The sequence below is a fragment of the Pogona vitticeps genome, chromosome 2, assembly GCF_051106095.1.
Source record: "Pogona vitticeps strain Pit_001003342236 chromosome 2, PviZW2.1, whole genome shotgun sequence".
In the NCBI taxonomy this organism is placed as follows: Eukaryota; Metazoa; Chordata; class Lepidosauria; order Squamata; family Agamidae; genus Pogona; species Pogona vitticeps.
In genome coordinates, this window is record NC_135784.1 from 182,918,452 (window position 1) to 182,943,232 (window position 24,781).

At 44.5% G+C, this 24,781-nt stretch overlaps 1 protein-coding gene across 4 annotated transcripts in view; it reads left to right on the top strand.

Annotated features, from left to right (window-relative positions):
• The window catches only part of RAVER1 (ribonucleoprotein, PTB binding 1), a 51,086-nt gene that overhangs the window by 21,582 nt on the left and 4,723 nt on the right, over positions 1-24,781 (top strand). The window contains exons 7-13 of one of the 4 annotated variants that reach the window (XM_020798713.3): positions 87-173; positions 2,494-2,608; positions 8,723-8,967; positions 21,362-21,455; positions 23,059-23,216; positions 23,484-23,561; positions 23,842-24,034. In XM_020798713.3, coding sequence (XP_020654372.3) covers positions 87-173; positions 2,494-2,608; positions 8,723-8,967; positions 21,362-21,455; positions 23,059-23,216; positions 23,484-23,561; positions 23,842-23,931 — 867 coding nt within the window. In that variant the 3' untranslated portion in view covers positions 23,932-24,034. Of the gene's footprint in view, positions 1-86; positions 174-2,493; positions 2,609-8,722; positions 8,968-21,361; positions 21,456-23,058; positions 23,217-23,483; positions 23,562-23,841; positions 24,035-24,781 lie in introns of those variants that run through there. The other 3 variants (XM_072991542.2, XM_072991541.2, XM_072991543.2) reach the window with 3 other exon arrangements.

Below are 24,781 nucleotides of genomic sequence, written 5' to 3' on the forward strand. Positions count from 1 at the left end.
CTCCTATATCTTCTTTAAATTAAAAAAAAAAACCCTCTCAGCTTTTAGTGACCTTCTTTCTGGTCTCTCTTTGCTTTCTGCTCCAGAAGGCATTTCTTGGAAACTTGCTCTTAGTCCAAAACCAGGTCTGGAGCCAACTCCTGCAGAACAAAGAAAACCAGGCCATATTCCATGTGAGTGATAGGCCTGGCCTATGTTTGGAAATCCTGCTGCTTATGTGTGGGTTTGTCTTGTATGTATGCTATATGAAGGATGCACTGCAGTAACCATCAGCTATATTCCTGTCTTGGTGTGATGGTTATGCTCTTTAGTACAACTCCATGGTTTTAGAACTGTTTAAAACTTTAAACTGTATAATTTCATAGGGCACACTGGGGTTTTAATGTGTGGGGTTGGCTTAAGGTACTTGGCCAGTACATAGTAGCAGCTTTTATTAAGATTCAGGCACAAGGGCCAAACAGACTTAAAGGTGAAAGGAGAGTACTGATTGATGGGGAGCTGCATCATCATTATCTTGGGTTCATTTCCATTCCTGTGTGTCCCCTTCTGGTGCTGCTGCTTCTTGTGAAGGCTGGATTGGACCATCTTCCAATTCCAGACAGAGTCGTGTGATTGTGTGTCATTTACAAGGACATACTGTCTCAAATTCTGCACAGTGAAGTGGACCACTTTGCCAATATTTTGATCCTTTACTCCAGATTCAATTATCTGAGGTTGTTGTTTTAAAAAATCTAGCACTCTTTTGTTAAAGAGCCATTTGACAGCAAGACCGATTATGAGAATTACCATCAGTATCACAACATTGAAGAAAGCCAGTTCCATTTTACAAAACACTCCTGGAAATATTGTATCCTATAGGGTTGATCCAAGCCTATTGGATTTGTCCAGGGCAGACTTCCTCCTGATGTTTCCCTGGACACTTGTCCCTCCTATACAGTTAGACTGCTATTCCTTCCTTAGTAAACTGTCCTGGAATCACTGCTTACCTGGCTTTACTCTTTTGTGCTCACCGCCCTCATTTTTAAGATCTCACTTTCTAGCCCTTTGCTCTTTTTCATCATCTCCAGCTATAGATGAAGATTGTTTGGAGCAAATGACTGTTAAAATGTGCAGTGGTTGGGATGGAATACAGTGGTGCCTCACATTACGAGCGCTCCATTTGACGATGAAATCGCTTTACGTCGATGTTTTTGCGATCGCAAAACAATGTTCCCTATGGGGGAATTTTGCTTTGGGATGATCGGTCCCCTCTTTCGGTAACCGATCATCGCAAAGCAATGATTTTCGCACAGCTGATCGGTGGTTTCAAAATGGCTGCCGGGTTTAAAAAAAAAAGCCGCCCGCTGTTTTCTGGGAAGGATTCCTCGCTGCACGGACAGCGAAAATGGTCGCGGTATGGAGGATCTTCGCTGGACGGTGAGTTTGAAGCCTCTAGGAATGCATTAATCGGGTTTTAATGCATTTCTATGGGCTTTTAAAAATCGCATGACGTTTTCGTTTTACAGCGATTTTCGCGGAACGAATTAACATCATGTGAGGCACCACTGTATATTAAAATTAGCTAGCCTTGAATGTTGTGCTACTGTTCATGTGCAGTTGAGGAGCAAAATCTATCTTGTGCATGATCTAGTCAAAGCTTCACAATTTTCAGCTAATTCTCAGGTAGAAATAACTTCTGTCGTAACAGGCCTGGAGAGGAAATGGTGTCAGCCAGGGCTTTCCTTACTAGATGTTTTCAGGGTTGGTGTTAAAATGCTAACATTTCCATGAAAGAATTTATAGCAGCTGCAGTTCATCCCTTCATAGGAGTGGGGAACATAGGTGTGTGCTAGAGCTTTAACTAACAGTTTGTGCTGTGGTATCCTGTTTGTGTTGTGGTGTTTGGGGGCCTTTTGTGTTGGCTAAACTCTTCCTAGGCTACTCCCTTGAAAGGTATGGTCACATCTTCAGATGATCTGAAAGCTATTGGGGCACTTCTCTCCCCCTCTTCTCCCGTCTAACTGTAAAGCCTTAACTCATCATTATCATATGTCATCAAGTCAGTTATGACATAGTGACCCTTTTCCTGGGTTTCCCAGGTGGAGAATACTCAGAAGTGGTTTACCATTCCCTTTTTCGGGGGGCATCCTGCGACTGTGCAGCTTGCTCAATACCACACAGGCTAGCTCTACTCACAGAAGGTAAAGTGGGGATGTATATTCTGTCCCTGAACTTAGCTTGCCAAGAAGACCCAGTTTTTCTGTATTTCTTAGAGCATTTTGGTCACTTCTGCAGTGTGGTTGTAGTTGATAACTTGTGGGTTAGTGCCTTATGCTGATCAGATCAGTTCCCCTCTCCCCCAGCACGTTCATTGTAATGGCTTGAGAATAGCTGCTTATAGTGGGCTCATACCTGGGTTTTGTTTGGTTTGCTTAGCACACCAAGTATTAGCTTGCATTTTAGTTGTTGAAACCTGTTAATGTTTTAAAAAATATTTGTTTTATTTATTTGCAGAAACCAGGAATCTTGGGAGAGTCTCCATTGGGCTCCTTGCAGCATGGAGCCATGGGGATCCCAAACACTCCAAGTTCTCAGACAGGAAATCAGTTGGTGGGTGAGATGTCCTCTGGTAAGTTCTGGTGCGTGGTCATGCATTCAGACCTTTTCTGCTCTTTGAACAAAGCTTCCTACAAGAAGTTAGAGAATTTCTGTTCTATAAAGCAGTGGTCCCCAACCTTGAGCCTCCAGAGGTTCTTGGACTACAACTCCCAGAAGCCTTCACCACCACCACTGCTGTCCAGGATATCTGGGAGCTGAGGTTCAAGAACATCTGAAGACCCAAGGTTGGGGACCACCACTATAAAGTGAATACCGATTGCAGTAAAGAAGGAGAAACGTGGGGAATGAAGAGAAAACCCAAAGTGAATTCTAGCTCATTATAAGGGACCAACAACATCAGGTAACCTATGTATTAGAGGGGTTCATTTTCTTATATCCTTTTAGAATGTTTACCTTGCTCATTCAAATCCCAAGAACGCATTTATCTACTTCAGTGGAGGAATGGCACTGATAGGCTTTGTCTTAAAATTAAGGGTAGCTTGGCAGAAGTTCCTTCCTTCATTCCTTCCTTCCCTCCCTCCCTTTGCAGAATTGTACAAGGAATCTTTTAGGCAGAAGTATCATTTGTTTTTCCCATTTTTTCAGTCAGTGCATCTAGAACAGTGGTTCTTAACCTTTGTTACTCAGATGCTTTTGAACTGCAACTCCCAGAAACCCCAGTCAGCACAGCTGGTGGTGAAGGCTTCTGGGAGTTGCAGTCCAAAACTCCTGAGTAACCCAAGGTTAAGAACCAGTGATCTAGAAGGTGTATAGCTCATTCTGATGCAAAGCACAGACTGGATTATATAAATCCAAACCAAAATGGATGGCTCTCTAAAACAGCTTAGAGTTTAAAATATGTTACAGGAAATACATGTAAAGATTTTGAGTAATGCACAAGGTAGTGTTGATGGGCATCCACATGCTACTTCCTGACAACAGAAGCACTGTGTGAAATTTTCTTGCCTTGTAGAGCTGTTTTTTTAAATCTCATATATTGGTCACAAATTTTAACAGATTGGGTGTCAAAGCAGACACAGGAAGGGCATTGGAGTCGACTCTTCTACTAAAGGAATAATTTTCTCTTTTTGCCTAGAAGGCAAATAGCAAAACAAAAAACCCTGGGCTTTCTAAGCCAACCTGTCCTCCTCCCAAATATCAGTAAAAGACAAGGGCTGCACATGTCTGCCGCAGAGAGCAGAATGCAGTGGTTGGAGTTAAAAGTTATGTTGAAAGGCTACAAGCCATCTGTTTGTTCCACTTCAGCTTTTGGTTGAGAGGAAGGAAAGGGCATGGGTCTGCAGCCTAGTGCCTTCTTAAAGTGTAAAGGGTGGCGGAGTGGTAAAGCTGCCTTGAGAGGGAGATAACAACTGAGCCACTTTCCTTTCTTCACCGCCTCTTGCCAAACCGGGCACCAGTTCTCACCTTCACTGCATGGGAAAGGGCAGTGGGAAGAACCCCCTGCTCCCCAGAGCTCTTGTCCTTAGAAAATGCAGGAGCAGTCCCTGGCTGCTTGCTCTTTTGTCTCCTGAAAGCGGTTGCTGCGGTCGCTTCAGTTTCATCCTGACATGTCATGTAAGGCATTTGCCTATTGGAGCAAAAGATTTGTCCTGTCTGTCCTTGAGAACCATTTCTATGGAACCACCTAGGGAGCTCTCTGCAAGGGGGAAAAAAGAGACCTCTGAGCAAAGCTATCCCTGGTTAAGTTAGGAGTAGGGGTACATCTCAGTGTTAGTGACTTGTCATAATGGATTGCTTTCGGTGGAATAAATCTTCCACCTCTCATTGTTATATTCATACTTTCCAGTGAAATCAGTCTAGTAGAACAAACCCACCTGAGTGTGGTTGCATATTTGGATGCACATCCAAATGTATGCCTGCTTCTTCTGATCAGCTAAAGAGATCTGTACCGAAGAGCTTGCTTGCCTATGTGAGTGTCCATAATTAGATCGGGTGGGGGCGGCGGAAGGTATGGATGAGGAGAAGTAAAAACAGGGAACATCTGGCACTTGCTCAGACTTCCTTCGCCCCCATGTGTGAAATGTTCTCATGGCACTGTGTCTGTCATTTCTGAGTAACAGCATGTTTTGCCTTAGAGGGACTGTCAGCGCTAGAGGTCCTCTAAGGTAGCAATATACATGTTTTATTTGTCTGATGTAGTAAACTAATTACCCACCCAACCTGAGTAGTTGTCAGGGTCAGGTGACGCAGGTAGTTGGTTATTTTTGTGCAGGCAGAAAGAGCAGGCTGGCAAAGAGAAACTGCTTTTAGACTCGCTGTGCTGAACTTCTTGAAGTAAAGCAACATTTGTATGATTGTTTTCCAACTAGAATTGAGCAGCTGTTCTGGTTTTATTATGAAACATGTAAGTGCTGATGACTGCAAGTTGAAAATAAATAAACAAATCATCATCATCATCTTGGAACTGCAGAGCTAGAAGGGACACTATATAAATCATCAGGTCCAGCCCCCTTTTCTTCACTTGACTTTCCAAATAAGAGGGGTCGTAACTGGTGAGGATTCTGTCCTTCCAAGAAAGTGACTGTTGTAGCAGCAGTTGTTTGCAGCTTTTTTTAAAAGCAGAGGTGCTAGAGAACAGGCAGGCACAAGTGTAGATTTGTGGGTCTGTTTTTCAGACCATAACCAGAGAGGAGCATGGTTCAGTTGCAGCATCAGGCCTCAGATCTTGCAGCTTCAGGCCTGAAACCATGGAGCTTTGTTCATAGACAGAATTGCTGACCTGTGAAAATCTGTTCTCAACTTGTAAGAAGATGTGGAAGTGAATTTTCCTTTGCTTCAGCTGTGTGAAAGCAGACAGCTGAAAGAAATTGGTGAGCCTGATAAGCCGCTTGCTGGCAAAGGAGAGAGGGAATGCCATCTGCACCCTCTGAATCCCTGCTTGGTCTTTGCCTGGAGTGTTCCAAAAGTCTCTGCCTCCTCCGTGGCCACAGATAGTGGTTGTGGAGGAGATAGTGATCCATTACCACGGCATCAGTCCGCTCAACTGCTGTGTTATATTTAGAGAAAGAGGCTTTGCTTCCTGTGGCTAACCACTGGCGAACCAGAGAAAACATGGACGGATTGCTTCTTTGCCAGTCTGGTTCAGTCAATCAGGCAGTTTATTCTTCCAGTCTTTAGACCAGCCATACAGAAAAGAAATATATCTTTACAAATTTCCAAAATTCCAGATACTTTGTAGAAACATTTGACATTAAAAGACAATTTGATATCTAGTATCTATTTCCCATAGCATTTCCAATACTTGAGTATCGCCATACAAAAGCTGACTACTTGGTAAGTGATCTTGGGGTCAATATCAGGAAGAAGAAACTCAAGTCTGTTCTTTTTTGAACTGTGAGGTTTTTGTTTGTTTGTTTTTTATCAGTGGGGTGATGATCTCCATACGGGCTGCTTTGTAGTCCAGGCAAGTGAAGAACATGTGCTCTGTAGTCTCAGCCTCCCTTCAGGGACAGGGACAAAGCCTTTCAGCGAAAGGGATATTGTTCTAACTTCCCTTCAAGTACAGCGGAAGGGAGGGCCGAGCTCTGTGCCAAGGTAAAGCCAGCCTGATTCATTGCAGCCAGAAGAAAAGGCGCTTCACTTTCGTTGTGTGCAAGCGAACGAAGGATGAACTGAGCAGTCATTTCAGAGGTTCTGTTGTTGTATGTCTGCCTTGCCATCATTTGAGTTCCAGGACAGGGATCAAGCCATTGCTTCTCTTTTCCAACATTAACTTTGTTCATGATTTTTAAATTTACCCACAAATCCACTCTGTTTGTCCTCTTTCTCTTCTATAAAATAGGCTTCTCTAACTAGGTTTACTTATTTATTTATTTACATTTTTCTCCTGCTCAACTAGTAGCGGAGCCACTACTCTGGGCAGTGAACAGAAGATCAAAATAAAATAAAATAATAGAAACACAGATAGAAATACATACACAGCATGGTCCCTACTAATACAATAACTTGGAAATAACACTTTACAAGTGTTTTGTTGCAGGTGCAGTGTGGTTGTTCTTACTGATGCACATGGCTTTTTTGTGGTGAGGAAACTAAATTGGGAAACAAAGAATGTGTTTATGAGCAACCCACCCTGAGCCAGCAAGAGAATGCAGCATGGAGGAAAAACAGGAGGAATGATCTCTGGGTCACCTTCATTGTGGATCTGCTACTGCCAAAACAGCTTTGAGGCTGCTATGAGATGTTTGTAAACAAAAATGGTTTGATACCTTTTTTTCCCAGTAGATGCAAGGTGCAAAGTTCTGCCTCTGCAGCCTACATTGTAGCTGGATGGAGGTCTAGTTAAGCATGGCAGTGGCTCTAAAACGATCCCCAGAGACAAGGTGGTTGGCATACTCTGCCCCTCCTCAAGCTTTGCCACTGTCCTTTCAGTTCCTCTCTGGGACTTTGAAACTTCCCCGTAGTGCCAAGCTCCCATGCAGGTAGATCTCATAGTCACAAGGCCACTGGAGGACCTTCCCACACTACAACTGGTTAGTTAGTTTAGTTAGTTAGTTAGTTAGTTAGTTAGTTAGTTAGTTAGTTAGTTAGTTGATTTGATTTGATTTGATTTGATTTGATTTGATTTGATTTGTACCCCGCCTATCTGGACTACCAGACCACTCTAGGCAGCTCAGTACTCCCCCAGATGCCAGCTACAGTCACATGAGAATGGTTGTGGCCGTATTGCTCGCTCTTCTGTGCCCTGTGGGTAGCATAGAAATCAGGTGAGCTGGCAAGCTGGAACAAACCAATCTGTGCCTCCTCTGCCAGCCATCTCACTTATGAATGAAATTCCATGTGCCCTTCTAGAATTTTTGGTCACCTGTGGCAACCACACAAGTACTGTACTTAAATGCAAGGCTAATTTAAATACAAGGCTAATATGCTGTTTCTTGTTATTGGTTTGTCCGGAGACCCCATTTCTTAAACAGTAAAGACCTAACCTAGATAGTCATGGGAACATAAATCTTATGCAGAACTCTGTAATTTTTAAGAAGTGACAGTGTTTCTAAACGTTGTGAATGGGAAGTAAAAACTCTGCACATGAACCGTCTTGCTAAAGGCTTAGGGAGAAACTGTTCTAGTTGTCTTGCCTGTATACCACTGTAGATCTGTTCTGCTCTTCACACAAAAGTTGCAACTCAGATTCAAAATTTTCCAAACTGCTGCAGGATTTGAAACTGGAATAAAATGTTAAACATGCACATTCCTTTCCCTAACAGGGAGCCTTGTAGCTCAGCCATCCTCGAACTTGTGCCCTGTGACCCCTATTTACCCCCAGCTAGTGTTGGCAAAGGTGGCACTGGAGAGTGCCATATCTAGGTTTTCTAGCAGTGCCATTCTAGATTTTACAGCGCAGAGTTTCTCTGCCTACCCCCAAAACTTGTAACTTCACCGCTCCATAACCATATGCCTCCTGATTATCTAGGTTGGTTGTCCTGATTTATCTAGGATAGCCGTTGCTTTAAGCAAACCTGATAGGTTATCTGTTTAGACCACTTAGGTTTGGATGTTTTGTTGTCCTTTTGCTGAGAGCTTGTCATTAGGAATCACAGCTCTCCTCCCCTGTCTTGGCAACAGCCTGAGCAGTGATACCTGCCCTGAGAGGGAATCTGTTCTCCTTTTAGCTTCCACCAGCTAGGACTGAAATTTGCATGCCAGTTCAACTGGAATTGTAAAAAATAAAAATAAAAAAATGTTTCTTTTTAAAAAGAAGACATGGCATTAAATTAAAGGAAAAATATTGTTTAGCTACTTTTTATCAGAGGGTTTACTTAAATAGATAGGATCATCAAAGTGTCTCTTTTCTACATCAGCTAAAGATGATCTAAAAAGTACTCTATTCAGAGTTAATTTCATTTCACCTATACTGCCTTCTTGTTGTCAGAGGGGTTTTCCCCCTTTTAAAAATTTCAGTAAGTTTTTATACTTGTAATTCATTTTCTAATACATACAATACAGATTGATGCAATATAGATTAATGATAAACAATTATTATTTCTTCCTTCCGCACACACTGTCCTTTGCAGTGAAGGTATATAATAAACTTCAGAATGTGCAATTATCATATTAAGACAGTATGTTCCAGAACAACTTCATTTTTAGGAACTGGTTCTTACCTGGTTGTGTGTTTTCTGCCTAGGTGGTTCTCTCCCTGCTGAGATCTCTCCGGGACCTGTACAGTCTCCAGTTTTGCCTTCTGGGAACTTGCCTTTACCATCCTTTCTGGGACCATTAGGAATGGAGCGGGAGAATTCTGTGATGGGTTCACAGACCCCCCAGCTGACCCCACCTGGCCTGCAAGGCCTCACCACCTCCATCCTGGGCTCTGTAATTAGTGGACTTCAGAAGCCCAAGCAGCCAGATAATGGGCCTCCTCCTTCTGGGGTGAGTGTGGGACAGTCACAGTACTTGGTTGAAAAATCCAGCACCAGGCACAAGTTTATATTGCTGGAAAGTCTTTTCCATTGCTGTCACAGAAACAACATATTGCAACGTTTATGTTGTCTTCAGAAGTCTGCAGTACTCTTGTTTTCCTTATGTTACATTTCTAGCATTTATTCAATCAACAAAGTTGATTATTGTGGGTTTTTCGGGTTCTTTGGCTGTGTTCTGAAGGTTGTTCTTCCTGATGTTTCATTAGTCTCTGTGGCCGGCATCTTCAGAGGACTGGAGTAGGAACTCTGTCCATGCTCTGTTGCTGTTTGTTGGATAGTTAAGTATTTATAGGTGTGGGAACAGCTTTTGTCTTTTTTTCAGGAGATAGGGTGATCAGTGTTTTTTTTGTTGTGATAAGGAGGGAGAGATTATCTGTTACTGTGATTGATGGGTGTCGTTAGCTGGTCTTTTTTGTGCAATGATCCCTGGTCCTTGTGGCTGGGTAGAGTTTATTGACCTTTTACAGGCTGTGTTTTTCAATATTATACTGTATTTCATGATTTCATTGCTGGTTCTTTTGCCATAATCTGCCTGTCTTTATTGTTTGTTAACCACCCAGAACAGTGTATAGAGCTAATGGGGTGGTATATAAATCAATGAAATAAATAAATACATTTGTTACAGTACTAATGCATTTAGAAATTAGAATCTTCTTCAGTGTGGTCTTCTGTGAATGCACACAAAAAGGGTTAAGTCAGCGCCAGTGTCGGTCCCTTCGGAATGTTCTCGAGCTCTGTAGGAAAAGAAACATAGTTTAAGGCTGCCTATACTGCGCATGCTCCGCCTGCCCAAGCCTCAGTTCCATTTCTCCGCCGTGCGAAGTGGTTCTTCTCGGCTTGAGCTCTACCAGACTCCCTTTTTTGCTAGTCTTTTTCTGGTTCTGAACTTGGCGTGTTTTTACCGACTATTCTCTTGGCTATTCGGACTCTGTTTTGGCATTTCCGTTCCTTTTTCTGCTGCCCCCTTGGGGTCCCCCCCGCTCTTTTTACTGGCTGCCTCCCGGTCTTGCTTATGCCCCCCCTTCGGGCCCCTTCAGTCAGTGCGTTGTCTGTTCCGCTAAAATCCCATACCACGACAGGCATGATACTTGCCTTTTTTACATTGGTGAAACCCATTCCTTGCAAAACTGCCAACATTGCAAGGCGTTTACCAAGGCTGCCCTAAAAGCGCGACAACAGCGGCTAAAATTACATTTGTGGGATTCTGCCTTGTCAGCCTCAAACCCATCTGCTATGGAACTTCCATCTCCCTCCACTACCCCCCGTGCTGAAGGAAATTCCACTCAATTACCCACGTCTAAACCCACGGAGGTATCTGCTGGAAAACCTCCTAAGAAGCCATCCACATCAAAGAAAACGTCTGCTGCCAAGACTGGAGCCGCCACCAAACCTGGAAAGCAAACGAAAACCTAAGGGTTAACTAAGACCAAGGACCCTGATCCGCAAATACTACCTATACCTTCGTCTCTCCCCTCCCCCATTTTGGAGGATTCGTTGAGGGATAGAGATTCAGTATCGGAGGCTGCCGCTTCGCTCCCTCCTACGCAGGCCGAGCCGATTTTACCCCTTGGTGTTCCCTCGCCGACACCAAGTCAGCTTGCTCACGCTACTGCAAGCTTGGGTTCTGCCCCGTTAAGCCCTGTTTCCACCGGGCGGGTATCACCGGCTCATTCCGTGTCTCCTCTGCCTTTGCGTCCCGAGTCACCTCCTCAGAAAAAGGCTGAGAAATGGAGACACGGTTCTCGCAATCGACGTCAATCCCCTCACAGGAGCAGTGAACGGAAACACCGCCGTTCTCGTCGTCGTCGTAGATCGTCTTCAGACAATTCAGCAAGTTCGGGATCGAGACACAGGCGGCGCCACACCTGTTCTTCCACCTCGGCGTCATCGACGTCGTCTGATTGCCGTTGATGCTGCCGCTGTGTTAAGTACATATATGTTTTGTCCTCTTCCTCGGCGTCGAACCCCCCACAGAACCATCGACGTCGGCACCTTCTAGAGGCTGAGACGGTTCCCCAAGCAGCTCCACCTGTAATCAAGCCTATGGAAACTCCCAATGCGCCTCCCTCGGCGTCGACCGCGCCTCCACCCCTCAGCGCGCTGCCACTGCAGTGCTTGACATCGAGTCTCGCCACCGAAAGAGAGGTCATGAATTATCATCTGATGATGAGGTCCCATTCTCTTCTCAGTTCTCTGATTCTGAGGGTGAACCCCCTCAACAACCTAAGCCAGACGAGTTGCCGGTGGTAGAGACAGTGGAATCTGACACTGGTGATCCGCATGACTCTTCACCTTCAGAAGACTTTTCCTCCTATTCCCAGATGTTGTCTCGGTTGGCAAAGACGCTTAAGCTCTGCGTTAATGAGCCGGCTCCTCCAGAGGAGGATCTTATCTTTGGGGATATTAGCAAGGAGCGATCCCCGCCCCCTAGTTTGTCGTTCTTGCCGGCATTGTTGGGTATTATTAAAGAACTTTGGGACCATCCTTCAGCTTCGGTCCCATTGCCGCGACGTAATGAAAACATGTACAAGATCAACGGTGATGATGCTAAGTTCTTGTTAAAGCATCCTATCCCTAATTCCTTAATAGTAGAGACCAGTTATACAAAGCCATCAGGAAAGGTGCATGTCATTCCAACGAATAAGGAAGGCAAGAAGTTGGAAATGATAGGCAGACGTATTTACTCCCTCATTTCCTTCATGCTGCAAGTAGCTAATTATCAGACTGCTTTAGGAGCCTACCAAAAGCAATTGTGGTTGAAGGTCTTGCCAGGTTTGAAGATGCTACCTGAGGATGTTAGACAGGGTTACCTCAACACCTTTGAAGAGGCACAGACCGTTTCTAAATATCAGAGAATCTCTACTAAGCATTCGGTTGAAGCTGCTGCCAGGGTGTTGGTATCTTCTGTGACTCTTCGCAGGCATGCCTGGCTTCGTTCCGCAAACATTCTGGATGACGTAAAGACCAAGGTGGAGGACTTGCCATTTGATGCCTCTGGTCTTTTTAATGAGAAAACTGATGGTCATCTTGAGGAACTACACAAGGCCAAAAAGACAGCCAAATCCTACTACATTCAGCCTCAGCCTAGATTTAGCAGGTATCAATGGAAAAAGTCTCCAGCCCAATATAACCCAACCCCTCAACAATACAGACAATACAAGGGGCAGTCTCAGTCCAGATCATCACAGGGTACTTCTACAACCCCCACTTACAGTGCTCATTCTTCTCAGCGCCGACAATCGTACAAACCATCTGCCAAGAAACAGAAACATTATCTTTGACTCGGCAGCAGTATTGTCGCTCTCCAGTCCCGCCACAAGACTCAAACCATTTATTCACAATTGGTCCACCATCACAAAGGATTCCTGGGTTCTAGACATCGTCTCCTATGGCTATCGGCTGGAATTTAGAGAATATCCACCTCTAGGTCAGGTAGAACATACATCATTTGATCCTGTCCTAGAAGAGGAGGTTCACTCTTTGCTACAAAAGAACGCTATCCAAAAGGTACCAAGGAGAGACATCATAAATGTCTTTTATTCAAGGTACTTCACCGTTCCCAAAAAAGGTGGGGGAATATGGCCCATTCTAGACCTAGGGGGACGTGGTGGCACTGTGGGCTAAGCCGCAGAAGCCTGTGCTGCAGGGTCAGAAGACCAAGCAGTCGTAAGATCGAATCCACGCGACGGAGTGAGCGCCCGTCGCTTGTCCCAGCTCCCGCCAACCTAGCGGTTCAAAAGCATGCAAATGCAAGTAGATAAATAGGGACCACTTCGGTGGGAAGGTGTCTAAGTCGCACTGGCCATGTGACCATGGAAGATTGTCTTTGGACAAACGCTGGCTCTATGGCTTGGAAACGGGGATGAGCACCGCCCCCTAAAGTCGAACACAACTGGACAAAAATTGTCAAGGGGGACCTTTACCTTTACCTTTATAGACCTCAGAACTCTAAACACTTACCTGCATCCACGTCGATTCCAGATGGTGACGTTGGAGTCCATCATGCATCTGCTAAAACGAAAAAAATGGTTTGTGGTCATAGATCTGAAAGACGCATACTTTCACATAACTATCCATTCCACTCATCGGCAGTTTCTCAGGTTTATCTTTCAGGATGTTATTTACCAATTTCTGGCTCTCCTGTTTGGGCTCGCCACAGCCCCCAGAACATTCACGAAGTGCATGGCACCTGTTGCGGCTTACCTGAGGCTAAACAGTGTCCATCTGTTTCCATACATCGACGATTGGCTGGTCATCTCACCGTCCAGACGCAGAGCCCTGAAAGACACAAGGTTCATCCTCCATGTACTTTGGAATCTAGGACTCACAGTAAATTACAAGAAATCTCATCTCATACCCTCCAGAGTTGTGAACTACATTGGTGCCACGATAGATACGTCCAAGGGTCATATTTTTCTTCCACAAGAACGGATCCAAGAAATCCGCAAGGCAGTAAAAAAATTCTGACCAGGAGCCACAGTATCAGCCAGACATGCTCAGCATCTTCTGGGCCTGATGGCATCAACAACTTCCAGTTTTACTCATGCGCGGTTGAAACTAAGATCTCTTCAGGTGTGGTTCCTCTCCCTTTTCAACCCTCTCCAGGACCACCAGAAGAAGCGTCTTCGAGTTACTCCGGAACTGGCACAACAGCGGAGTTTTGTTCCGCACTTGCAAGTGGGACGTCCGTTCCAACCTCTGAGGTTAACCGTGCAAGTCACCACAGATGCGAGTCCTACCGGATGGGGGGCTCACTGCGGGCGTCATCATGTGCACGCTCTGTAGTCGACCCAGGAGCAAAAGTTTCACATCAACCACCTGGAGATTTTAGCAGTCATGAAAGCTCTCAAAGCTTTCTTCCCCCTAGTACATGGTCGTGGTGTTCAGATAGTCACGGACAACACTACGGCCATGTACTACATCAACAAACATGGGGGCACACACTCTTACTCCCTACTGTTTCTGCCTGTGACACTTTGGGAATGGTGCTACCGTCATCACATTTTTCTGGTGGCAGTTCATGTGTCGACGGAGGACAATGTGCTAGCCGACAAACTCAGTTATCGCACAAGTCAAATGCATGAATGGGAACTGGATGTCTTGGTCTTCCACGACCTGTGTCGCCATTGGGGCACACCCATCATAGATGTTTTTGCTACGCAGCAAAATAAGAAGTGTCCACGTTATGCCTCCAGAGAAGGTCGAGGACAAGGAATGATGGGGGATGCGTTCATGATATCATGGAAGGTGGGCCTGCTTTACCTATTCCCTCCGTTTCCTCTTGTACAGAAGACGTTAGTGAAGCTTCGACAGGAGTCTGCAGAGGCGATCCTGGTGGCACCCTTTTGGCCTCGTCAGTCGTGGTTTCCGACCTTAGTGTCAATGGCAACAGACTCTGTGAGGCTTCCGCGTTCTCCCGCTCTACTCACTCAGGATGCGGGCAGGGTCTTCCACCCGGACCTGAACACAATACATCTCACTGCATGGAGAATGTCCCCGAGATCAAGGAGATCTTAGACAGATCCAAAAAAGCGTCAACTGCTTTGTTATATGGTTACAAATGGAAAAGTTTTCTTAAGTTCACTGAAGCTAGAGGCCTTTCTCCTTCTCCGGTCTCACTTTCTACATTGTTACTGTTTTTACGTTACCTGTTCAATTTCAACTTATCGGTTTCCACCTTGAAAGTTTACATTGTGGCCATTGTATCCTTCCAACCTCGAGATTCACCTGCTTCTCGGTTGTTTTCTCATCCTATGGTTAAAGCTTTCCTAAAAGGACTCATCCATTTGAGACCCCCGGTTAAACCACCAGTACCGCAATGGTCACTTCACTTGGTGCTGCACTCCCTGATATGTCCGCCTTTTGAACCACTTGCTTCCTGTGATCTGAAGATGTTGTCACTCAAGGTGTTATTTTTGGTGGCTATCACGTCTGCTCGCAGAGCTGGCGGGCTTGCTGCTCTTCGAGCTGATCAACCCTTCTTACAATTTTTTCATGATAAAGTGGTACTGCACACTGACTTCTCGTTTCTTCCAAAAGTAGTCTCTAATTTTCACTTGAACCAACCTCTCATACTTCCTACCTTGTTTGCTAAACCTGCCAGTGACACGGAGTACATGCTCCACACCTTGGATGTTAAAGGGGCACTTTCATTTTATGTTTCATGGACTACAGACGTTAGGTTGTCTCCGAAACTTTTTCTGTGCTATTTCGGGCAGAAGAAAGGTCTCCTGGCTTCGCCCTCCTCGCTCTCGAGATGGCTTGTTTCCACAATTGCTTTGGCCTATGAACTCCAACAGAAGACACCGCCGGACAGCTTGCGTGCTCACTCCACCAGAGCGGTTGCCTCTTCTACAGCTCTCTTATGTGGTGTTGACTTGCCTGATATCTGCAGGACTGCCACTTGGTCCCAGGTGTCCACCCTTATCACTCATTACAGACTGGACTTGAGGGCCAAAAAGGAAACGTGGTTCGGGAGAGCTGTGCTGGCATCTGCACTTCAGTGACGGCCCTCCTTCCGGTGAGTAAGCGTGCTAGTCACCCTTTTTGTGTGCATTCACAGAAGACCATGCTGAAGAAAGACATGTTACTTACCTGTAACCATGGTTCTTCAAGTGGTCATTTTGTGAATTCATACAATCCCGCCCGACCTCCCCACTATCTGTCACTGGATACGTATAGCTCATGCTTGGGTATCTATGGCGGATAAATGGAACTGAGGCTTGGGTCGGCGGAGCATGCATAGTATAGGCAGCCTTAAACTATGTTTCTTTTCCTACAGAGCTGGAGAACATTCCGAAGGGACCGACGCTGGCGCTGACTTAACTCTTTTTGTGTGAACTCACAGAATGACCACTTGAAGAACCATGGTTACAGGTAAGTAACCTGCCTATTTCTGTTCTGGGATGAAGCTGTCCTGCTGTGCATTGCATCTGGGCCTCCATAATCATGTTCCTCTGTCTCATACAGATCTTCTCATTCACATTGCTTTTCCTCCCAAAATCTTTAGTGCCCTAAGATACCTAAGCAGATTCAAACTTGAGCAAGCAAGTAAAAAAAAACCAATTCTAGGTGGACATCTTAAGGAGTAAAATGGGCTGTTACATACAGCACTGATGTTACCTGTCTGTCATGGGTTTGAAGGGAAAGTTCCATCCTATGGGGAGTGGAAGGCGGGACATCAGGAGGAGGGGCTGTACTGTATATATATGTGAAGCCTGTGTGGTGAAGTTCAGAAGAAGAAGCAGCAGCTGGGAAGAAGAAGCTGGTGTGGGAGTCTGTGTGTCAGACAGGGTACTACTGTGTGTCAGTCAGTACCAACCTGATAGGTTCAGGTGTCTGTATGGTTAGCCAGAACTGATAGGTTCAGGGTCTGTGCTTCAAGTTGAGTGTTCTGTGTGAACCAAACTGTGTGCATGTATGAATGAGACTAAGCCACGTTACTATATCTTATTCACCTGATTATTTTATTTTCCCTGTGTGTTGTTTTAAATAAACCTTATTCTTTTATTTGTTGAAAATCCATCCCTGGTCTGTGTGACTTCTTAAAGGGAATGGTTGGTGGCAGCTTAGTTAACGTGTGGCAGATCCCAGTAGGTCTGGGTTTGTCACATTGATTGGTGTCCAGCGTGTGGGATACGACTGGTCCAGTTGTCCAGTGGTACAGCAAAGCCTTGGCAAGTGTGCCCAGAGCAAGGGGGGTCTAGTCAGGGACAATCTGAGAGCGCGTAGGTAATCTTCTAGGTGTGCCTCACGGGGGGGTGCACTAGTAGAAGAACGTGTAACCTCAGATTGGGGGCTAGATTAGGGAGCTCTGAGGCAGCCTGTTTTGGTGGGAAAAAGCTGAGGCAAAACTGTGAAATAGCAGTGAGCTAGCTTGTCTGCTGAGAGGCCTAGCAGAGGGGGGTAGACTCTAGCTCGCAACTGTTGCAAGTTAGTGCTGAAGGACAGCAGCAATCTATAGAGAAAGCTGGTTCTGAGGCAAAAGAAAAAAAAAAGTGGTCGCTTTATTTTGAGGCTTGACTTTTGAAAGCAGCCTGTGCTGGGGGGGGGGATTATGCCCTTGACTCGAAGCCAAATGGCAGAAATGGGTGAAGTGAAAGACCCCCAGGTTGACCAAGGTTCTGAGGATGAATTTGGCTCAGTGCAGGGTGACAGCACAGGAGAACAGAACCCAGAACTCAGGAAAATACTCCTAGCCCAACAGCATGAACTGAGGATGAGGCAATTTGAAATAGAGGCCAGAGAAACAGCTGAAATCTGTCAGGCAGAGGCAGATGCCAAGAAAAGGGGAATGGCCATGAGGATAAAAGAGATGGAACTGAAACACCAAATTAGAATGGTACAATTGGAATTGGATTTCCTAAATAAGTTTATTAACAATTTATCAGTTGAAGAAATGTCAAAGAAGGAAAAGTATGAGGCTCAGGTCAGACAAAGTGAGCAAGATCTTGAAAAATATACTCAGCAAAAAGACATTAAATTAAAAGAAATCAGAGATAAGACTGAAGAAAAAGTAAAAGGGATAAAAGCTAGGGCTGAGGAAGAAATTTTACAGATCAGGGCTGAGTTTGAGGCTAAGCGAAAGGAGCTGGATTTGAGAATAAAAGGGAAGAAATTGCAGGAAGGGGGAGGGGCCCATGGTGAAGGGAAGCCCTCAGACATGAAACCAAGACCTCAGATTTTGGAGGGAAAACCAAGACAAGATGAGAAAGACTCAAAATATAGCAGAAAATGTTATTTCTGTCAGGGAAAGGGCCATCTAATCTCAGAGTGTGAGAAATTAAAGCAGCTAAAAGGAATTGTGCCTCAGGATTCGAGTGGAACCAAGCCAAAAGCTGTGTTCTGTGTCCAGAAAGAGCAAGGCTCATTGTCACTGAGGGAGCCTGTTGCCATGGCTACTCAATCTGGAACAGCTACATCTGCTGATCAGGCTGAGGAAAATGGTCCTCTTGTAGAGGTCAGGCGCTGCCTACTGGTGAGAACAGATTCTCAGTTGTTTGAAACAGCAGGGGTGGACGTAGGAATACTTGACCATCAGTATCGGGGGCTGCGGGACACTTGTTCCCAGGTGACCCTGTGCCATCCAGATATTATTCCTAGGGAGTATGTAATCCCAAATGAGAGCATGAAGGTGGCAGGGATTGAGGGGCAGGTGATCTCACTGCCAGTAGCGGAGGTACCTGTGAACTTTCAAGGCTGGAGGGGAGTTTGGCGGCTAGCAATTTCATCGACTCTGCCAGCAGCCGTGCTCGTGGGAAATGACCTGGCTGAACATGTGAAACGGGTGCTGGTGATTACACGTTCACAAGCCACCACGGGGACAGTTCAGGGGGGTAATGATGAGCCCGAGACGGAAGCAGGTGGGGGGAGTTCAGAAGCTGTGGTGGAAACCTTAACCACAGACAGCCGATTTGGCCAAGAGCAAAAGGCAGACGCCACTCTCCAAAAGTGTTTTGAACAGGTGACTGACGCCCAGCTAACACCTGAAACCCCAGTGAGATTTCTAGAGAAAAAGGGGATTTTGTATAGAGAGACCCTGAGGAATATCTCAAAAGGGGGAGATGGGATCCGAAGTCAGCTAGTGGTACCTGAAAAGTATCGCCCCATGATCTTACAAAGGGGGCACTCTGACATGTTTGCTGCGCACTTAGGGGTGAACAAAACACAGCAGAGAATCACACAGAATTTTTACTGGCCTGAAATAGGGAAGCAGATCAAAGAATTCTGTAAATGATGTGATGTGTGTCAAAGGCAGGGGAATAACCGCGACAGGACCAAAGCAAAGTTGTGCCCTTTGCCTGTGATTGACACTCCGTTCAAATGCATAGGGGTGGATATTGTGGGACCCTTGCCCAAGGCCACAAAGAGGGGGAACAGGTTCATTCTCACCATTGTGGACCATGCCACGAGGTACCCTGAAGCCATACCCTTGACTAACATTGAAACTAACACAGTGGCAGATGCCTTGGTGGGGTATATGTCCAGGATGGGATTTGCCTCAGAAATAATCACAGATTTGGGCGCATCGTTTACATCGAAGCTCATGAAATGGTTATGGCAAATCTGTGGAATTAAACACAAGGAAACCACTGCCTATCACCCTGAAAGTAATGGGTTAACTGAGAAGTTCAATGGGACTCTAATGCGCATGATTAGGGCTTACTTGGCAGAGAATCCAAACAATTGGGACCAGAAACTGCAATCCCTTTTGTTTGCTTATCGATCAGTGCCACAAGCCAGTACCGGGTTCAGTCCATTTGAACTTTTTTTTGGGAGAAGGGTGAAAGGGCCCCTTGATTTAATCAAACAAAATTGGGAGCAGATCACCCAGGATGACCCACAAGACGTAGTGACATACATAGACACCTTGATGAAGGACCTAAAGAAAAACCTAGAGCTAGCAGCAGAGACCCTGCAAGCTCAAAAGGTCAGAAAGAAAGCTTGGGATGACCAGAAAGCCAGAGAGAGGCACTTTGACCCAGGGGAGGAAGTGCTTTGGCCTAGGTCATGCAAAGAGAACAAACTGCAGCTGGGTAGCCCAGAAATAAAATACTTGGGTCACATGGTAGGGGGAGGAGTGATAAAACCCCTGGAGGCCAAAATAGAAGCCGTTCGTGATTGGCCCAGACCCAACACCAAGAAAAAAGTCAAATCATTTCTTGGGTTGGTGGGCTACTACAGAAAGTTCATCCAGAGGTTTAGTGAGATTGCGGCTCCGCTGACCGATCTGACGAGGAAGAAGACTGATGACCGCATCCCGTGGACCAGCGACTGTGAGGAGGCGTTCCAGAGGTTGAAGGGGGCCCTCATCAATTATCCAGTGCTGCGTGCTCCAGACTTCGACCAGGAGTTCATCATATACACCGATGCGTCTAACAGCGGGGTAGGAGCAGTTCTTTGCCAGGAGGATGAAAATGGTGACCAGCATCCAGTGTCCTACCTGAGTAGGAAACTCCAGAAAGGTGAGAGACATTTGGCAACCGTGGAGAAGGAGTGCCTGGCCATAGTCTACGCGATCCAGAAGGCCAAGCCTTACATCTGGGGAAGACATTTTACTTTGTGCACTGACCATTCACCACTGCAATGGTTAAAGACAATGAAAACCCACAATAGTAAACTTATGAGGTGGCCTTTAAACCTGCAAGACTATGACTTTGAAGTGAAGGTGGTTAGAGGGTCAGTGAACTGTGTTGCTGACGCCTTGTCAAGAAGACCTGAAGAATGAAGACGGCGAAAGAAACATGGACTATGTATATATATTGATGACAAAAGGTTAAATGTACCTGTTTTTTTTGAACTTGGTTTGTATGAATAAAGGTAACTTGATGTAATGGATATGGTAAATGTTTAAATGCCAAATTGATATGGTTAACTTAGAATGTAAGTATAAGTAAGTATGATATTGTATTATATATCTGGTTTTGTGTGTTTTAACCAGGTTGTTTTTTGGTGAAAAGCACGTTAGCTTTCCCCCTACAAAACAACTTATAAAGAGGGGAGGTGTTACATACAGCACTGATGTTACCTGTCTGTCATGGGTTTGGAGGGAAAGTTCCATCCTATGGGGAGTGGAAGGCGGGACATCAGGAGGAGAGGCTGTACTGTATATATATGTGAAGCCTGTGTGGTGAAGTTCAGAAGAAGAAGCAGCAGCTGGGAAGAAGAAGCTGGTGTGGGAGTCTGTGTGTCAGACAGGGTACTACTGTGTGTCAGTCAGTACCAACCTGATAGGTTCAGGTGTCTGTATGGTTAGCCAGAACTGATAGGTTCAGGGTCTGTGCTTCAAGTTGAGTGTTCTGTGTGAACCAAACTGTGTGCATGTATGAATGAGACTAAGCCACGTTACTATATCTTATTCACCTGATTATTTTATTTTCCCTGTGTGTTGTTTTAAATAAACCTTATTCTTTTATTTGTTGAAAATCCATCCCTGGTCTGTGTGACTTCTTAAAGGGAATGGTTGGTGGCAGCTTAGTTAACGTGTGGCAGATCCCAGTAGGTCTGGGTTTGTCACATGGGCATGGAGACTTTTTCCCTCTTTTGATTACAAGCGATCAATACCTGTGTAAAACTAGTGCTGTTGTCTTGCCTGCCTTACAGTATCTCCTGTAATCGAATCAGTGTCTCACACATATGTAGTCTCCAGATTTTTTAAAATATATCTGTGGTATTAATTTCTGACTTGATTCAGTGGTGTGCACTGAGTCTGGTTTTTACCATTTCTCTCTGAAATAGGTTTTTTCTTAATGTCACAGCTGGTGTGACTTGCCTTATTTGGGAAATAACCCATTAGTTGATGATCACCGTCAAGAACTGGTGCCTACTCTTTATTTCTCTTACAGGTCTCTCTGCTAGGAGAACCACCAAAGGACTTCAAGATTCCCTTGAATCCTTACTTAAACTTGCACAGCCTTCTTCCTACAGGCAAGCTTGGAGGTGAGGAGGCCATGGCTTGGGAACTGCTGGCGCAAGTTGTTTGTTATGCCCCCCCCCCAAAAAAAGGAGAGGCATAGTCATGTCAGCCTTTACTTGTTAGAAAATAGTGAGTGGTATCTGTGGTAAGTTTAAGAGGCATAGTTAATAACCAGGTTATATTCTTTGTTGTAAGATATTATAAACACCAGTTAATATAGTATTTTGGATTTTGACTCTGTTCTTGGGTTTGTTCTTTTGGTATTTATTCTCCACTGTTGGAAAGTTTCAGTCTGTTATTTTCACTGTCATTAAAAGACAATATTTAAAGTTAAGAACAATGAGCATAAAAAGGCAACTTACATAATTAAAAGACAATATTAACACTAAAAACAGTAAATGCACAAATATTGAAAAGGGACTAACAAATATCACTATGAGAAATGGTAAACACAAGTAAAAATCCACTCAAAATAGTGATGCATCACAATCGTCTAAAAATCACACTCAGGTAGCCAGTCACTGAGGGGAAGCTTGCCTAAAGAGAAAGGTCTTTGCCTGCCCCATGGTTTCCTCTCCCCTCCTTTTCTCATTGCCGTCAGTGCCAAAACATAATGACCTGAAAAAAGCATCCCCTTTCAGATTCACGTAACGGTCTGGCTCTGAAAGGGCCAGAAACAAATACAGGCCAAAAGCTTTCGACCCCTTCTTGCTCCTACTAAATAGTGCTTTAAGATAGATCATTTTAACTGCAAAGGAATTGCTTTCAAGAAAAACTCTTGAGTGAGGTGCACATTTACTAGCTAGCAACCATCTGTAGCAGTGAAAATCTGATTTTGTGCATACACACTTGGCAGCAACATGCCAAGGATCTTCTGTCCATCGAGTGTGTATAGAGTTGCAGCTTTAAGGTAGACATTCCTTCCCATGCTGCTGCAGAGGAGAGCACACATCTGACCAGCATCATAAATTAATACCAATAATGTAAGATTTGCTGTTTCATGAAGGGAATTGCGTGATTTGCATGAAGTGAGAAATGGTGTAAATTGTGAGCAGTTGCGCGAAATTTGTTTTTAAGTTTTTATAAAGCAGTGACACGTCTACTTGAACATGCTAAGACTCCAGACTTAAGCATCGCCCTTACAAAGTAAATCCTTTAGAGCAGTGGTCTCCAACCTTGGGCCTCCAGATGTTCTTGGACTTCAATTCCCAGAAATCCTGGCCAGCAGAGGTGGTGTTGAAGGCTTCTGGGAGTTATAGTCCAAGAACATCTGGAGGCCCAAGGTTGAGGACCACTGCTTTAGAGGTTGTCATTGGCAGATGCATTTTTAAAACAGAATGTAAATGGTCCTGTAATGTAAATGGGGTACAAATCGTGCAGTTATTCCTGGCACAGAAGCAAGTCTGTGGCATCTCCACCAGGTGTCTTTAACCTTGCATCAGTGCCATGTTTTGGGTGCTGTTCTCTTTTGGTGCTGCGATAAACAGTCAAAAAGCAGTTATATGTCTTGTATGGTTAGATAAAGGTGTCTTCTGGTAGGCCTAGTCGAATGTGAAAGGAGGCCTATCGTACCCTTAATTCTCTAACCCTGTTCCTGCGTGCAAGTGACCACCTCTGTCTTCACAGGTGGAGTCAATAAGTCCTTTAGTGTGAAGACTGGTGTACTTGGCAATGTTTCTAATCCAAGAATTCCTCAGAACTCCATACCTCAGAACTCCATAGCTGACCCTGTGCTTCCCTCACCTGGGTTGACAGGAGACAACATCGCCTTTGACTATCAGCCCGTGAGTATTGTAGAATCTGTTGTTACTGTGGCTTTCTGGCTGTAAAGCACAAGGGATAGAGTGCTTGTGGTGCTTGTATTTATCCCCAAATCCAGGAAGTCCACACTCACTTGGGAGGTACAGTGTTCCAGTTTCTTGTATGTAGATGTTTCTAGTTCTCATTGTTAACCATGTAGGCTCAGATTGCATGAACAGTTTAGGAATCATAATGATCAAAACTGTATTTGACTGATTTTAGAGTTCCTCTCTTTCTGTTTTCTATCATAGGATTTGGGATCACGAATGTATCCCCAGACCAGAGAGACTGGGCCCCAGCTAGGTGGATTTGGACACAGCAAACAGAAGGTAAAATACTCATTATGTTAAATGTCTTTATGCAAGTTATACAGACCAAATTCTAGAGTGCAGTTGAATAGTTGTCCCCTTCCATCTCCATTAGTGTCACTCCATGTTTAGTTTGAGAGTCCCATCATTTATGTAGGGGGGAAACCCACCATTCATGCTCAAAAGGAAGATGTATGCAGAACTGGGGAACTATCTAGATTTTTTAAAAGAACTTAGAGCGGGTAGATGAGGACTTCTCTTCAGAGGAACCCAAGATGATAATCCAGTGAAAACTTCACAGGTTGCCAGCTGTAGGCTGGGGAAAACTGAATGGGAAAGTGAATGGATTATCCTGCAGAAGAGCACCAAACATGAAAGTTGTGTCAGCTAATTCAGTGCTTCTTAACTGTTTTGAAAGAAACGCCCCCTTGAGCCATTGAGGAAGTTGTCATCGCCCCCCTCCCCGCGGTGATGATATTTATTTATTTATTTATTTATTTATTTATTTATTTATTTATTTATTTATTTATTTATTTATTTATTTATTTATTTATTTATTAACTAACTAACTAACTAACTAACTAACTAACTAACTAACTAACTAACTAACTAACTAACTAACTAACTAACTAACTTACTTACTTACTTACTTACTTACTTACTTACTTACTTACTTACTTACTTACTTACTTACTTACTTACTTATTTATTTAAGACACTTAAATCCAATGACCCCTGAAAACAAAATTCAATTCCAAGAAAATTTCAAGACGAAAACTCTGAAACTATATTAAGATTGGAGGAAGATATATATTCATGCACATTGTATAAAGGCTGCAGCCATCTTCACAGGTTTGGCTTGCTCCAGTGCCCCCCTACCGCCCCCCTTCTGCTCCAGCGCCCCCACGCCGCCCCTTTTTGTTCTAACGCCCCCCTGAAAAATGAAATCGCCCCCTGGGGGGCATTATCACCCACGTTAAGAACCACTGAGCTAATTGACATCCCAGTCTGATGTATACCTGTAACATTTTTAACAGTCCCCACTGTAACTTTTTTGTTACACTTCTTTATATTCTGAAACAAGGACATCCTGAATTGATAGTATGATGCTCCATATCATCAGTTCCAATATTGTTTGTGACTGGAATCCTGTTGCACAGTTTTACGCTGTACAACTGTGAGGCCATCAGTCGTGGAATTAAACATTTTCAGTGGAATTTCAGTGGAATTAAACATTTCCT